The 14,030-nt window shown below is 61.1% G+C and overlaps 1 protein-coding gene across 18 annotated transcripts in view; it reads left to right on the forward strand.

The window, feature by feature from the left end:
* Positions 1-14,030, forward strand: part of STK11 (serine/threonine kinase 11) — a 17,993-nt gene continuing 3,963 nt past the window's right edge. For 4 of the 18 annotated variants that reach the window (XR_014057177.1, XM_081502479.1, XM_081502477.1 and 1 more), the window contains exons 1-8: positions 1-1,395; positions 9,111-9,194; positions 9,778-9,867; positions 10,337-10,469; positions 10,553-10,689; positions 11,404-11,531; positions 13,575-13,632; positions 13,813-14,006. Coding sequence is in view for 17 of the 18 variants with exons in the window: in XM_081502479.1 (XP_081358605.1) it covers positions 1,106-1,395; positions 9,111-9,194; positions 9,778-9,867; positions 10,337-10,469; positions 10,553-10,689; positions 11,404-11,531; positions 13,575-13,632; positions 13,813-14,006 (1,114 nt within the window). In the remaining variant the exon portion in view is untranslated. Of the gene's footprint in view, positions 1,396-9,110; positions 9,235-9,721; positions 9,868-10,336; positions 10,470-10,552; positions 10,690-11,403; positions 11,532-13,430; positions 13,633-13,812; positions 14,007-14,030 lie in introns of all 18 variants that reach the window. The other 14 variants (XM_081502469.1, XM_081502467.1, XM_081502468.1 and 11 more) reach the window with 7 other exon arrangements.

Below are 14,030 nucleotides of genomic sequence, written 5' to 3' on the forward strand. Positions count from 1 at the left end.
GGCGCAGGGCGGGGGAGGAGGTAAACAAGATGGCGGCGGCGTGTCGGGCGCGGAAGGGGGAGGAGGCCCGGGGCGGCCGCGACTGAGGCGGGGCGCGGCGGTAGCGGCGGCAGGCGCCGGCCGGCAGCGCGGCCGCCTTGCATGGGCTGCGCCCCCGCGCCGCCCCGCCTGCTCCACGCGCGCGGCGGCTGCGGCGGGATACGCGCCGCCCGGGCCCCGACAACCCCGGGAACCCCGGTCCGGGGCCTGCGGCCTGCGCCGCCTCGGCTGCCCGAAGACCCGCGGTCCGCGACCGACGGCGTTCGGGCGGAGAGCGAGCGCGGGCTGCCGTTAGGGGCGGGGCGCCCGCCGGGCCCGCGCGGTCACTCGGTGTCCCGGGCCGGTGTGTGGGCGCCCGGGCGGCAGCTGGCTCGTACGAGGCTTGCTCCTTGCAGCCGGCGGGCCCCGGGCAGCCGCGGGCAGCCCCGGCGCTGGCGGGAGCCGGCCGAGCTGGACGAAAGTGCCCCGCGCGCTCCGGATACGCACCTGCCGGCGTCTCGGGCGCCCCGGACGGCGGGAGACGCCCCCGAGCTGCGCGCCCTGCCCCCGGCAAAGCTCACTTGCCCAGCTCTGGGAGCCCCAGAGCTGGTCTGCGCGGGGCCCCGGGCGCGCGCCATGGCCCGCTAGTAATGGACGGCGCGGAGAAGACTCGGCCCGGCCCCGTCCGTGTTCGTTCGAGGGTCTAAAGTCCCTGGAGGATGACCTAGCACTTCCCGGCCCCACCGGCCTGCCAAGGGCCCCCGTGGACGCGCCTGCCCGCTCCGAAGCCCCGAGGTCGGGCGGCCCCCAAACTTGAGACGCTGCGCACGCCCGGGTGCCCGGGCTTTGGACCAGCCGCGCCTTTTGAACTTACGTTCAGTACAATCGTTTCTTTTCCAAGAGGGTTTTCTTTTTATTTTTTTTTTTCCCTCTCTCTCTTATTTTTTCGATTTTGTTGACTTTTAATTTCGGAGAAGGGAATTTTGAGGCCGGGCGGGGGTGGGGAACAAAAGGAAGAACCGCTCCCCGCGAAGTTCACAAAGGGGATAAGGGACCGCCGGCCGGAGTCGGAGGCCTGGAGTTCAGGATGGAGGTGGCGGACCCGCAGCAGCTGGGCATGTTTACAGAGGGCGAGCTGATGTCGGTGGGGATGGACACATTCATCCACCGGATCGACTCCACCGAGGTCATCTACCAGCCCCGCCGCAAGCGGGCCAAGCTCATCGGAAAGTACCTGATGGGGGACCTGCTGGGGGAGGGGTCGTATGGCAAGGTGAAGGAGGTGCTGGACTCGGAGACACTGTGCAGAAGAGCCGTCAAAATCCTTAAGAAAAAGAAGTTACGGAGGATCCCCAACGGGGAGGCCAACGTGAAGAAGTAAGTGCGGGCTTCCTGGGTGGGGACGCGCGCCGCTGGGCGTCCTCCTTCTTCCCCCTTCCCTCTCTTCCTCTTCCCTTCTCCTCTCGGTTACTTTCTTCCGTCCTCCGTTTCCTTAAGCACCCCAGTCGACCAGCCAGGGAGAGTCGTGGGCAACTCTTTGGGGGACTTTGGTGAAGTCAGGATCGCTCGTTGCGGCTAGGCGTCCTGCGCGCTCGGTCACTGCGGGGCCCTCCTCGGAAGGGGGCGCCCCTCTCCCCCTGTGCCCTCTCAGCTGTCCGGAGGGCTCAGGTACCCGGCGGAGGCGGCCAGCGTTGGTTTGGCTTCGGAAAACCAAAAGCAGTTGGGTTCGGAAAGGGCTCTGCCTGCCGCCAGCAGGTTTCCTCCCAGCGTGAGGCTGTTACTAGGGCCGGGACACGCCATTTGTTTACCTTGTTGGAGGGGGACGCTGCGGTTGCCAAAAATAATTGTTTACACCGGTTTATCAGTCTGCAGGGGCGTACTCGGTCTTTTCTCACTCGCCTGGGATATGCCATATGCACAGGACATATCCACGAATTGCAGGCTCGGTGGCTCCTGAGAAGTGGGGGTCGGCTTGTGTCCCCGCAAACTTTTTACACAGACTTTTTTCAGGCGCCTGTCTGGCCATAGGCATCCCAGAGGTGGTGGGAGCCCTGCCTCCGTCCTTTTTGCTGGTTCTGGGAGGGGACACTCCTTCCTTATCTCTGCTGCCTGGGGATCCCACCCTACCCCAGCCCAGGGCTTTATCTAACAGGCCAGGCAGCAGGACTGGCTGGTGACCTTGGCCGGTCCTGGGAGTGCTGCTCCCTGATCACTCTCACCCCTCCCCCGGCCCCCCTGCTCTCTGGGCAGTTTGACAGTGAGCGCCCAGCTGCTTCTGTCTGCTGTGGGACACCTGGAGAGCAGGGCAGTGGGGCCAGACTGGCTGTGGACTGTGCCCCAGCCATGGACCGCCAGCAAGGGCAGGACCAGGCGTCCCAGGGCCAGCCTAGCCAGTTCTCTGTGCCCATCTGTCACCTGCATGGTGAGGTTTAGGCAGGGGCCACCAGTGTCCTGGGCGAGACAGGCCAGGGGACAGTGGGTGCCAGTGCCCTCCTGCAGGCTAAGTTAGGCCACACTTCTGATCCAATCCCCACTCCCTGTTTTCTCTGAGTCACCTTTTCTCCTTAATCCAGAAGCGTGGAGGGGAGAGGTGACCCTCGGCCTACCAGTTGGCCACCACTGCAGGTTGAGGGGCAGTGGGCTTCTGGATGCTGCTGGCAGAAAGGGAACCCCCACACACACACATACTCTCCAAGGCTGGTCCTTGTCCTCCTGGCTCCTCGAAAGCCTCATTCCTGGGTCTGTCCCAGGGGTAGGGTGCTGGACTCTTCCAGCGTGGACAAGCCCTCCTGGATAGAGTTGGCGCAGGTCGCCCTGGTTTCTGGTGCCTTATGTTCTGCTGCATCCCAGGCTGGGAGGGGCCAGGCTCATTTCCAGCACCAACTGATGTTTGGTTAGGGCCCCCCCAGCCACTGCTGGCCATTCCGGGGGCTTCAGAGAGAGTGGGGGACTAAGGGCATGCACTGAGGGTGGCAGAACTGAGTGGTCCCAGAACATCTGCAGATGCCCACCTTGAGATGAGGGAGAGGTGTCAGGTGGGTGAGTGCCCAGTTCTTCCAAAGGGTGACGCACACCTGAGGAAGCCCCTCCCTATCTGCAAATGTATGTGCCCAAGGTCAAGTTAGAGGGCGATCACCACCCCTCCTGCTTGGCCACCCGACAGAGGATCGTGGCTTCCAGTTCTGGTTTCCTGAGCCATCAGCTGTGGTCTCAGGAGCTGTGGAGACAGTGTCCATTGGAGGAAGCCCTGGGGAGACTGAGCCTGGGGAGGCAAGGTGATTGGCATCTACAGCGGCCTGGGGGTCGCTGTGAGGTGCCATAGCTGCAGGGTCGGGCCCTTTCCTCCGTCTCAGCCCCAGAGGCACAGGTCTTCCCCTCTCAGAGTGCAGCTCTGGCACCCAGCCGGCTGGCCACCTGTGGGTTGGTGCTGGGAGGGCCCACTGGGTGTGTGCCTTCAGGTTAGAACCCCGCGCCTCCTTCCTCAATGTCGTGAGGGCAAGCCCTGCTCTGAGCACCCTGTTCCCTTGTCCTGAATCCTGATGATACATGCTGGACTGCTCTGTGCAGGCGCTCAAGCGGGGCCCCAAGATCCAGGCTTCTGGGTCAGCCTTGCCGCCAGGCAGCTACAGGGGGGAAAAAAGGCTCCTTTGTCTTGGAGAGACTTAATAAACTCAACTCCAGACTCTTCTCATGGAGTGAAGTGTCCGGAACTTTCCAGACAAACCTCAGGAGTCCCGCAGCTCCAGTTGGGATGGGACGCATTCCTTAAGAAATGCAGTGTGTGACAGAGGAAGACTCCCCTCCTGTGGCTCCTCCCGGGAGGGCTGCTGTGGTCTGTGCTTGTCCCTCTTTGTTCTTTTTTTATGTGTGTAAGTCATTCAGTTGTGTCTGACTCTGTACCACCTTATGGACTGTAGCCTGCCAGGCTCCTCTGTTGGTGGGTTTTCTACTGGAGGGTATTGCCATGCCCTTCTCCAGGGGATCTTCCTGACCCAGGGATGGAACCTGGACCCCCTTGCTTTGGGAGCTTGGACTCTTAGCCACTGGACTGCCAGGGAAGTCCCGCCAATTTGTTCTTGTTGTAAAATAGGAAAATTCAGAAAAGCATCAAGAAGTGAAAAAGAAAGCAGTTGTCGTTTTAACACTGACACCTTTGAACTTCTCCTTACCAATCCAAGGACTTTTTAATGAAAAGGGTGATTTTACATCCACTTGTTTTTCCGGTCAGCCGCAGAGGCCACGCTGGTGCCTCCCTGGCTGGGGGCAGCCCTGGGGCTTCACACCTGTACAGATGGTGGGTACACGCCCCTCTGCCCCCACCCTTGGGAGGGCAGGTGGGCCCAGCTCACGGGATTCTCACCTGTCACAAGGTCCTGTTCTTTGCGGGCTTTTCCATCAGCTGTTGAGAAGCAGGGACAGTCTCCGTGCTCCCGCTCCACGTTCCCTCTGTGAGAGGGCAGCTCAGGGCCTGTGCCTGCTGTGTGCCAGATGCATGTGCTCGTTGAGCTGTGCAGAGCCGGGACTGGCAACTCGGGGCCCTGCCAGCCTCCTTCGTCATCAGCGTTCCTGGTGTTCCTGCCTTGCGTCCTGGCCCAAGTGCCCAGTGCCAGTCTCCAGGTCAGCAGTGGTGACTGGTGGGCTCTTGGACCCGAGGGTGAGTGGTTGGGATTTTGGCGGAGCCTGGACTTTCCTGGCCCTCTTTCCCATCCCAGGTGGCCTCTGCCAGGTCCTGGCATCTGCTGGTACCGCCACTACCCAGGTATTGGTAAAGCTTCCTCCCTGAAGCCAGCTGGCATCACCAGGGCACAGCTGCTCCTTGAGGCACCCAGGCTCTCATTGCACTGGCTGAGGGGTGACTAGATGCAGTGGAGCCTTGGGGCCATAGGGACACTCCAGGTTGGGGTGTGGGGGACGCTGGCCCCTCACCCAGAAGCCTGTTGGAAGTCACAGCCCAGTCGCCCATTATCATGTGTCTACTATACAGCAGCAGGTGTCCTGTTCTCTGAGTAGCTTTAGTGAGACACGTTTTACGTGATGTGAAATTCAGCTGTGAGCAGGTAACTCAGGGTCAGGTACTTTCCTGAAGAGTGCGACCACAACCTGTCTCTAGTTCCGGAGCAGTCCATGTCCCAGAAGGAACCCCCATCCCTGTCAGCAGTCATCCCTGCTCCCCCTCGCAGCCGCTGACAACCAGGAACCCACTCTGTGTTTGTGGATCGGCGTGTTCTGGACGTTTCGCATCAGTGGAATCACACCCTGTGTGTTCTGTGTCTGCTTCTCTCGTGTTCTCAGGGTGTGTCCATGTGGTAGCAAGTGTCAGAGCTTCTGATGCTGCCCGTGTGTGGGGGGTGGGGACGTGTATCTGATCCCATCAGTGTATGTGTGGGTCATCCCCTCCTGATGCCCATGTGTGTGGACATGTGTATCCATCCCCATCAGTGGACGTGTGGGTCATCTATCCCTGATGCCCATGTGTGTGGACATGTGTGTATCCATCCCTATCAGTGGACATGTGGGTCATCTACCCCTGATGCCCATGTGTGTGGACATGTGTATCCATCCCCATCAGTGGACGTGTGGGTCATCTACCCCTGATGCCCATGTGTGTGGACATGTGTATCCATCCACATCAGTGGACGTGTGAGTCATCTACCCCTGATGCCCATGTGTGTGGACATGTGTATCCATCCACATCAGTGGACGTATGGGTCATCCTCTGCTGATGCCCATTAGGAATTGTGCTGCTGGGCAGTTGTGCGAGCACGTGTTTGTGTTGAACTTCGCTTTTCTTGAGTTTCTCCTCATTTTCGTCTCTTGCCCCTCGCCACATGATTGGAAGCATCAGCAGAAGGACCGAGGGGTGAGGGGCTCTTGCTCAGTGTCCCTTGGCCAGAGTGGCCATCACCCCTTCCTTGCTCTCTGTGGACCATCAGGCGTCTAGAGGGAGCGAGGTGGCTGGTCCCGGGGCCCTGAGGTGGGTGGCCATGGGGGCAGCTGCACCCCTCTGTGAACTCCAGTGCTTTAGGACCTGGCTCTTTCACTGCCCTCCCCTTGTGGGCGGTCAGCGAGCCCGCCCCAGGTCCACTTTGCTCCCAGCACCACAGGCAGGTCCCTGCGATGCCCTCCCTGAGCAACTGCGGCTGGACCGGAAGGCTTGCTTCCTTTCACTTCACTTCCTGCATCCTGGCTGAGCGCCTGGCTTTCCTCTTTCTTTAAATAATGTTTTTCTTTTTCTCTGGCCAGTGGTGTTACTCCTAGGTGACGAAAACATCTCGGCCCCTGCAGTGCATGTTTCAGGGATCCTCCTGCACCCCCTCACCCACTCGGAGTGTGTCTCTGTGCTGTCTCCACCGCGGTCCTGGCCTTTTGGGCATGCGGTTTGACACTGTGGCCCCTTCCTTGGTGTTGACAGCAGGCTCACTCACTTCCTCGAGAGGCTGTGATCATGTTGATTGAGGGCCCTGCACAGGGCCCTCCCTCCAGAGCTGACTTTCCTGACGTGGGGTGGGGGGTAGTGCTGTCCACTGCCTGCGGGTCCCTCTGGCGTTTAACTTTTCCTGCAGAGGAGTCTTGCCCCAGTGGCAATGGAAGGAGGGGGAGGCTCGGCTGGGTGGATGGTCCTGGGACGGGTACTCATGGCACAGAAGGCAGAGCCTGGGCTTGTCTATGCCTGGGCAGGCCTGGGGCAAGCACCACCACACGTGTGGTTGGCAGCCACATCCGAGTTTGGAGACTGTTTGCACACTGGGACTGGCGGTGCTGCTTGAAGCCTGGCTGTGAGGCCTGCCTCCTCAAAGTAGCCACATGTTGGCTCAGGTGTCAAGGGCTCCTTGTCTCCACATGTGGGTTTATGTAGCATCTCTTTGGATAGAGAGGGGACGGTCACCTGGGCTGTCCTGTTGCCACAGGAGTCACTGTCTGGGTTGGACCCTCCTTTGTGTCTCTCCTCCCGTGTCCAGCAGGGAGGCCGATGGGGACGGTCACCTGAGCTGTCCCCATGCCGCTAGAGTTCAGTCTGCACTGGGCTCTGTGTCCCATCCCCGCCCCAGCCTGTGGGCTCTCTACTGAGCTTGCCGCCACATGCCGCTTTCCCCTCTGGGCTGCAAATCCCATCCCCGCGGTGGGTGCCCTTGCTGGCCAGTTAGCCCAGCAGGCATCAAACACTGAGGGAGCTGCCTCAGGACCCCTCCCCGGGGCCCTCTCTCCTGGCACCTCTGCAAGGAGCTGCTCTGTACTCCAACCAGGCAGCACGCAGCAGAGACCGCAGAGGCCTGGTAACCACTGTCAGGACAAAGGCTCCCGTTTGGGCGGCCTGGGGTGTCCACCTCTCTGTCGGATAGAGGGGGTGGAGGACTTATAGGCAGGGGAGGGGCCCTGAGTCACCACAGTTGAGCTCTGGCCCTGGGGAGCCGGCAGCAGGCTGGGAGTCAGCTATGAGGTGATGGGGGAAGGAAGCCTGGGAGCACAGGGCTACTGCCAACGAGTGCTGGTGGGCCTGGAGCGTCTGAGGGGGCCCCCAGGACAGGGTGCCCACGGACCCAGTGCCTTGCTCAAAGCAGCCTGGAAATGTCGATTGCAGGAGTGAGTGGAACCTACTGGTCCACAGTAGGGCCCAAGCTGGGCAGGTTGAGGGAGGACCTGCCAGAGGCAGGGCTGGGGAGTCTGCTCCCACCCACCAGGACTCACCACACTGCCTTGTCCCCAGGGACACCCAGAGATACGGGGACTCCTCGCATCAGAGTCTGCTTCCCACAGAGCCTGCACAGCCAGGGTCAGTACCCAGGTAGAGCTGCTGTGTGTGTGGTCCCTGCTCATGCTGGACAGCAGGCTAAACTCCCGGTGGTCAGATGGTGTGAACCCAGGGCCCAGCCTCTGAGTCACCTCCCCTTGCTTCAGCTCAGGGGAGCATTTAGATGTGCAGCCTCTTGCCTGGAGGGGACCCTGGGCAGGGACGGGGCAGCCAGTGGGCTTGCGAGAAGCCACTGTAAAGCTGTGTTTCCTCCTGCAAATGGAGGGCCTCTTGTGCACTGGGTCTGGGGAGTGGGGGCTCTGAGTGCCGGGCCATGATCCACGTGGAAGGAGGACCTACACTATGAGAGCCCAGGATCGTGCACTGGTCTGTGAGGGTGGAGGGTCGGTTTTCTGGAATAGGCGACCTTTTCACGAAATGTGGACAGTGGGAGGGGTGGGAGCTGAGTCTCAAGAGGACGAGCCCTCACCTGCCCTGATGTTCTTATGTTTCACACGTGGGCTTTCTGGTGAGGACTTAACAAAACCTTTATTGAGGTATCACTCACATACCATGCAGTTTCGTGGCACTTGGTATCTTCTTAGTAATGGTCATCTCTGTGTAGGTCCAGGACATTCCATCACCCAAAAAGAAGCCCTATCTCCTCTAACCGTCACCCCATCCCCTCCCCAGCCCCTGATAACCAGGAACCCACTCTCGGTGGATCAGCCTGTTCTGGACGTTTCCCATCAGTGGAATCACACCTTGCTTGTCCTTCTGTGTCTGCTTCTCTCATTGAGCATCGTGTTCTCAGGGCCCGTCTATGTGGTAGCAAGTATCAGTGTTTCTCTCTTTTTCAGGGCTGAGGGATGCTCCTGGATGTGGAGGGACACTGGCATTGTGTCCACCCTTGGGCTCCCATGGATGGTGCTGCTGTGAGCACATGTGCACAGGTCGCGTGTTCTCAGTCCTCCCAGGCTCATGCCCTGAGTGGAGGTGCTGGGTCAGTTGGTGACTCTGTTAAGCGTTCTGTGAAGCCTCCTCACAGACCTCCGACTTTTCCCCCTTCACTACCACCGGCTCCTGCAGAGAATCCTCGGGAGCTGCACTGGCAACAGGGTGGAGGTTGGGGTGGAGAGGGCTGTCTCTGGAGTCCCAGCTCCCACACCCCTCATGCTGCCCCTGTGCGCCCTTGCTGTGGTCTCCATGCATCTTCAGTTCAAGTGTTGGACGTCCCTGGTCTTGTTGCCGTGTTGAAGCCCTGCTGGTCTCTGGGAGACCCGGCACCCTCCGTGTGGTGCCCTCCACACGGTGGGCGCGGCCAGGCTGCCGGGACTCGGCTGACCACCCATCCTCTCTCCAGGGAGATCCAGCTGCTGAGAAGACTGCGGCACAGGAACGTCATCCAGCTAGTGGATGTGCTGTACAACGAGGAGAAGCAGAAGATATATCCTGCAGGGGGTGGGGAGGTGGGCATGTCCCCACGAGTGGGCGGGCATATTGGCAGTCTCCTTGGCCTTCCCCTCTCCTCCGGAGCTGCGACTCCCAGGCCAGGTCTAGGGGCCTGGGGTCCTGCTGAAGGGTCTATCCCTGACCCGCTGGATGCAAAATGACTGGGCTTTTCTCTACAAAGAGGTGTGGCTGGGGGGCCTCGACCTGACCCTGGCTCCCACCCTTCCTCACTCCCTCCCTCTCCTCACCATGGCTCCAGCCTTCTTTTCCCCAGGGCCCTCATGGGCCTCTATCCCTCGCTCCCCTGGGGGCGAGGCTTAAGCTCCTCCTTGGGATGGAACGACCAGGGGCCTTCATGGTAGGCTGTGTGGGCTGAGCCCAGAGACGGCACAGAGCTCCACAGGACGGCCCTGGAGGGTCCGTGGAGGGGTGGGGATCCACTGCAGTGCCCATGATCCCTCCCGGGTGCTCCTGCTCACTGCACTGGTACAGCCCCATCCCCAGCGTTTGTCTGTGTCCCAGGGCCTGTCCTGTCCAGAGCAGGGTGCCTGCTGCGTGTTTTCCTTAGCGCGGCCCACGTACATGGTGATGGAGTACTGCGTGTGTGGCATGCAGGAGATGCTGGACAGCGTGCCTGAGAAGCGCTTCCCTGTGTGCCAGGCCCATGGGTGAGTGAGCTTGAGCCCCGCCCCTGCAGGTCACTCAGGGCCAGGGCCTTAAAGGACCTGGTCCTATGTTCAGAGAGCTTATTCTGAGCACGAGTGAGATGGAAGTTCAAGTGTGTTTTAAAACTCAGGGCTTTGGCGCCCAGTTTGCGATCGTGTAGCCCGCCTGCTGTGCACGCCCTGCGGCAGTCCACCGGCTCCTCTCTGCACACACACTGCCCCACATGCCCCTTGCCTGAGACTGTCAGGCCTCCTAGTGCTGGGGGAGCCTCTGACGGGGGCCTCACTGCCCTGAGGCCAAGTTCTCCTGGAGAGTCAGCCCCCAGTTGCTTGTAGGACCAGTTGGCCTGTGGTAGGAGAGGACAGAGGGCAGGGGCAGTGAGCAGCTTGGCTCTTTCCAGGCCAGAGACTGGGGTGACAGCACAGCCCAGGCGGCCGGCCGTGGTTGGTAGTCACAGAGCTGTGCCCACAGGTACTTTTGCCAGCTGGTGGATGGCCTGGAGTACCTGCACAGCCAGGGCATCGTGCACAAGGACATCAAACCCGGCAACCTGCTGCTCACCACTGGTGGCACGCTCAAGATCTCTGACCTGGGTGTGGCTGAGGTGCGTGGAGGGGCCCGGGGCGGGCAGGGCATGGGGTCCAGCGCCTGGGGCCACTTCCTAAGGGCTACCTGGCGCTGCCACAGGCACTGCACCCGTTTGCCGAGGATGACACATGCCGGACCAGCCAGGGCTCCCCAGCGTTCCAGCCACCTGAGATCGCCAATGGCCTGGACACTTTCTCTGGCTTCAAAGTGGACATCTGGTCAGCAGGAGTCACGCTGTAAGTGCCCTGGGCCTGGTCCCTTTACCCCAGGGTCCCTCTACCTCACCTATCCCAGCCCCAGGCACTCAGTTCAGACTCCAGGCCTTAATGACCTGCCCCTCCTGGCAGGTCCCCCATATCTGGGGAGGCCATGGAGCTGGGGTCAGGAACTCCTGCGGGTAGGGGCACATGCACTGGGACCAGCTGTCCTCCTGCCCACCTCGGCCTTGTGCTGGCGTCCCCCTGTGCTGGTCCCCCTGCGCAAGTCACCCATCACTGTTCAGGTGAGGCTTTCTGTCCTGACTCCTGGGGCTGAGTTCTTAAGATACCATGAGTTGCCAGTGATGCTTGGTTCTCACCCAGACTACCTTGCAGGCGTCTGTCCCTCCATAAGCCCGGCAGCAGCGAGGGGGCCTGTGTTCTTCCGCCCAACGTGAGTTGGCGCTGCAGCCCCGTGGGGCAGCCGATGGTCTGGGCCAAGAGGCATCCCATTTTATTCCACTGAGCAATCACTGACGGACATCCCCTGACCCATCCTGTTAGAGCGCGCAGTCCAGTGGCTTTCCGTGTCTTCACAGTGAGCCAGCAGCACTGTATGTTCCAGACCATCGTCTTCACATCCGATCCCTGCAGGGGGTGGGGTGTGTGTGTGTGTAGTGGGGGTGGGGGAGTGTGGCAGAGGCTCCAGGGCCACAGGGGAGGCTCTGACCAGTCTGTCCTCCTGGGCCACAGCTACAACATCACAACAGGCCTGTACCCGTTCGAGGGCGACAACATCTACAAGCTGTTTGAGAACATCGGGAAGGGGGACTACATCATCCCAGGGGACTGTGGGCCCCCGCTTTCAGACCTGCTCAGAGGTGAGGCCCTCGGGGTGGAGGCCAGGCTGCAGGTGTGGGGGCTCCTGAGGGTCTTCCATAGACCACTGGCCTCTTGAGAGCTGAGCCATCTCTGCAGCAGCCACAGCTGCCTGCCGCCTCCCCCCCCCACCAGCCACATGGGAGGTGGGCACAGCGTAGCCAGGCTTGGAGAGCAACCCGAGTGGAGCGTGGGAGGGGTTGCTGCTCCTTTGGGCTCTGCCACCTGCCCTGGGTCTTGGTTCCACTCTGTCCTGATTACCCATCCCTACGGGAAGTAACAGTGAGGGGGTCTCCTGCAGGACCTCTTTCGGGTGCAGTTCCCAGGCTGCTCAGCAGGTGGCACTGTCCCTGCACACAGGGGCCTGGCCCAACGTGGCCCCCATAAAGCCACACCAGCATCCTGGGGTTTGGCTGAAGTTAGTGTCTTTGGACATCCCACATGGCTTGTGGGATCCTACTCCCTGACCAGGGATTGAACCCAGGTCCACAGCAGTGAAAGCGCCAAGTCTTCATCCCTGCACTGGCAGGGAGCTCCCTGGTGAAGTTAGTTTTGATGATACTGCACATCCAGGGTATCGCCTGTGTGACTGGTACTGTCCTAGGTCCTCTGCCCACAGTCCCCAGGCCTTGTATAACTGACCTGATGCTCGGCTTGTGCTGGACACCTAATCTGTGCTTTAGCGTGTATGTGGCCTACAGATGAACAAGCAGCTTCACAGTCCTGTGTGGCTCCGGAGCCTCCTGATGACCGAGTCACACCAGTTCTCTGGTTGTTAGTGAAGTGAAGCTGGGCAGCTGCAGTTCAAGTGCTCTGCAGTGGTGCAACCCAGTCCCGCCCTCCGCATCAGGGCCGCCCTGGCAGCCAGGCACTGGGCTCCCCGCCCTCCCAGGATCTTCCTGGAATGTGGGAGGTGGCAGCCCCACCGACTCAGACCTGGCCCTCCCTGCCCAAGTGTTCCTTGAAGGCTCATGGCCCAACCCCCACCCGCACCCCCCGGCCTCCTCCAGCTCTAGCAAGGACTGATGTTTCAGAGCCTGCTTCCTTCAACGGGGACTGATGGGTTGGAGTTCTCTCAGTTTTAAGCTTTCTTGGCTCCAGTGACACAGATGATGACCTGTTATTGCCTTCATTCTCATAAACACTTGAAACAGTCCCAAGGGGACTTCCCTGCTGGTCCTGTGGTTACAACTGCAAGTTCCCAATGCAGGGGGCCCTGGCTCGATCTCTGGTCAGGGAACTAGATCTCATGCCGCACCTAAGACCCAGCACAACCAAATAAATAAGAAGCAGCCCCAAGTCTGGCTAATGAGATGATGGAGGGCATTGGTGTCCCTGTCCCCCAGGTCCAGGCAGTGTCTTGTCCTCTCTGCCTGGGCCTGCCTAGAGGTCTTGCATAGCTGGGCGGCAAGCCTCCTGCCCACAGGTCTCTGAAACACCGCCCCAGCCTTGCCCTCGCCCTCCCACCACAGGGCTGTGACATGACCTTTCCTCTTCTGCACCACTCAGGCTCAGGTCTTGAGTGCCAACATCCCAAAGTTACACTTTTCTGAGAACAAAGCCACCTGCAGGGGGGTGCGGACAGGGATTGTGGGCTCCCCACCTCTGTAGCTCTGCCACCTCAGGGCAGCCCAGCAAGGCCTACAGGGCTGCCTTGCCCCTTCTGCGTGTCCAGGTCTGGGGCAAAGGCCTTCACACAGGTTCTAGGGTGTGTCCCTCTGGAGGCCCCTGGTTCTCCTGCTTCTGCCTTGGGGATTTGGGGTTCCGGCTAGAATTGCCGGTCACCGGCTTTGCTGGCCAGAGCCGGGCGGGCATTGCAGGGTCGACCCCTGTGCTTTGTCTTCCTGGGACGTGTGGACAGGTTCAGGATCCCTGGGGTGGGCTCTTGTCCTGTGTTCCAGCCTGCTCCGGTCTCCTTCCTGACCTCGCTTTGCAGCGGGGGCGGGGCTCCGCTCACAGGCGCCGTGCCCTCCGCCCCCACCCCTCCCAGGCAGGGGCGGGGCCTCTGCCCGCGCTGACCCCGCCCCCGGCTGGTCTCCTGGCAGGGATGTTGGAGTATGAGCCGGCCAAGCGGTTCTCCATACAGCAGATCCGGCAGCACAGGTGAGTCCCCGGCCCGGCTGGGTGCTGGAGGGGGAGGGCGGGGTGCAGGGGTCTTGCCGGCTCTCTCTCCTGTTGGCCCCACCCTTCTCCATCTCTGCACGCCATGTAGTTCTCTGTGGGAATTGAGGGTGGGCCCGTGTGGGGAGCCAGCCTGGACGCCCTGATGCCCCGTTCCCACAGCTGGTTCCGGAAGAAGCACCCGCCGGCCGAGCAGCCGGTGCCCATCCCGCCCAGCGCGGACTGCAAGGACCGGTGGCGGGGCATGACAGTGGTGCCCTACCTGGAGGACCTGCACAGCTGTGCCGACGACGTGGATGACGAGCTCTTCGACATTGAGGACGACGTCATCTACACTCAGGACTTCACAGTGCCCGGTGAGCCCCGGTCGGGGGGCTCCG

The sequence above is a fragment of the Giraffa tippelskirchi genome, chromosome 6 (assembly GCF_054371585.1).
Source record: "Giraffa tippelskirchi isolate mGirTip1 chromosome 6, T2T-mGirTip1v1.2.pri, whole genome shotgun sequence".
In the NCBI taxonomy this organism is placed as follows: domain Eukaryota; kingdom Metazoa; phylum Chordata; class Mammalia; order Artiodactyla; family Giraffidae; genus Giraffa; species Giraffa tippelskirchi.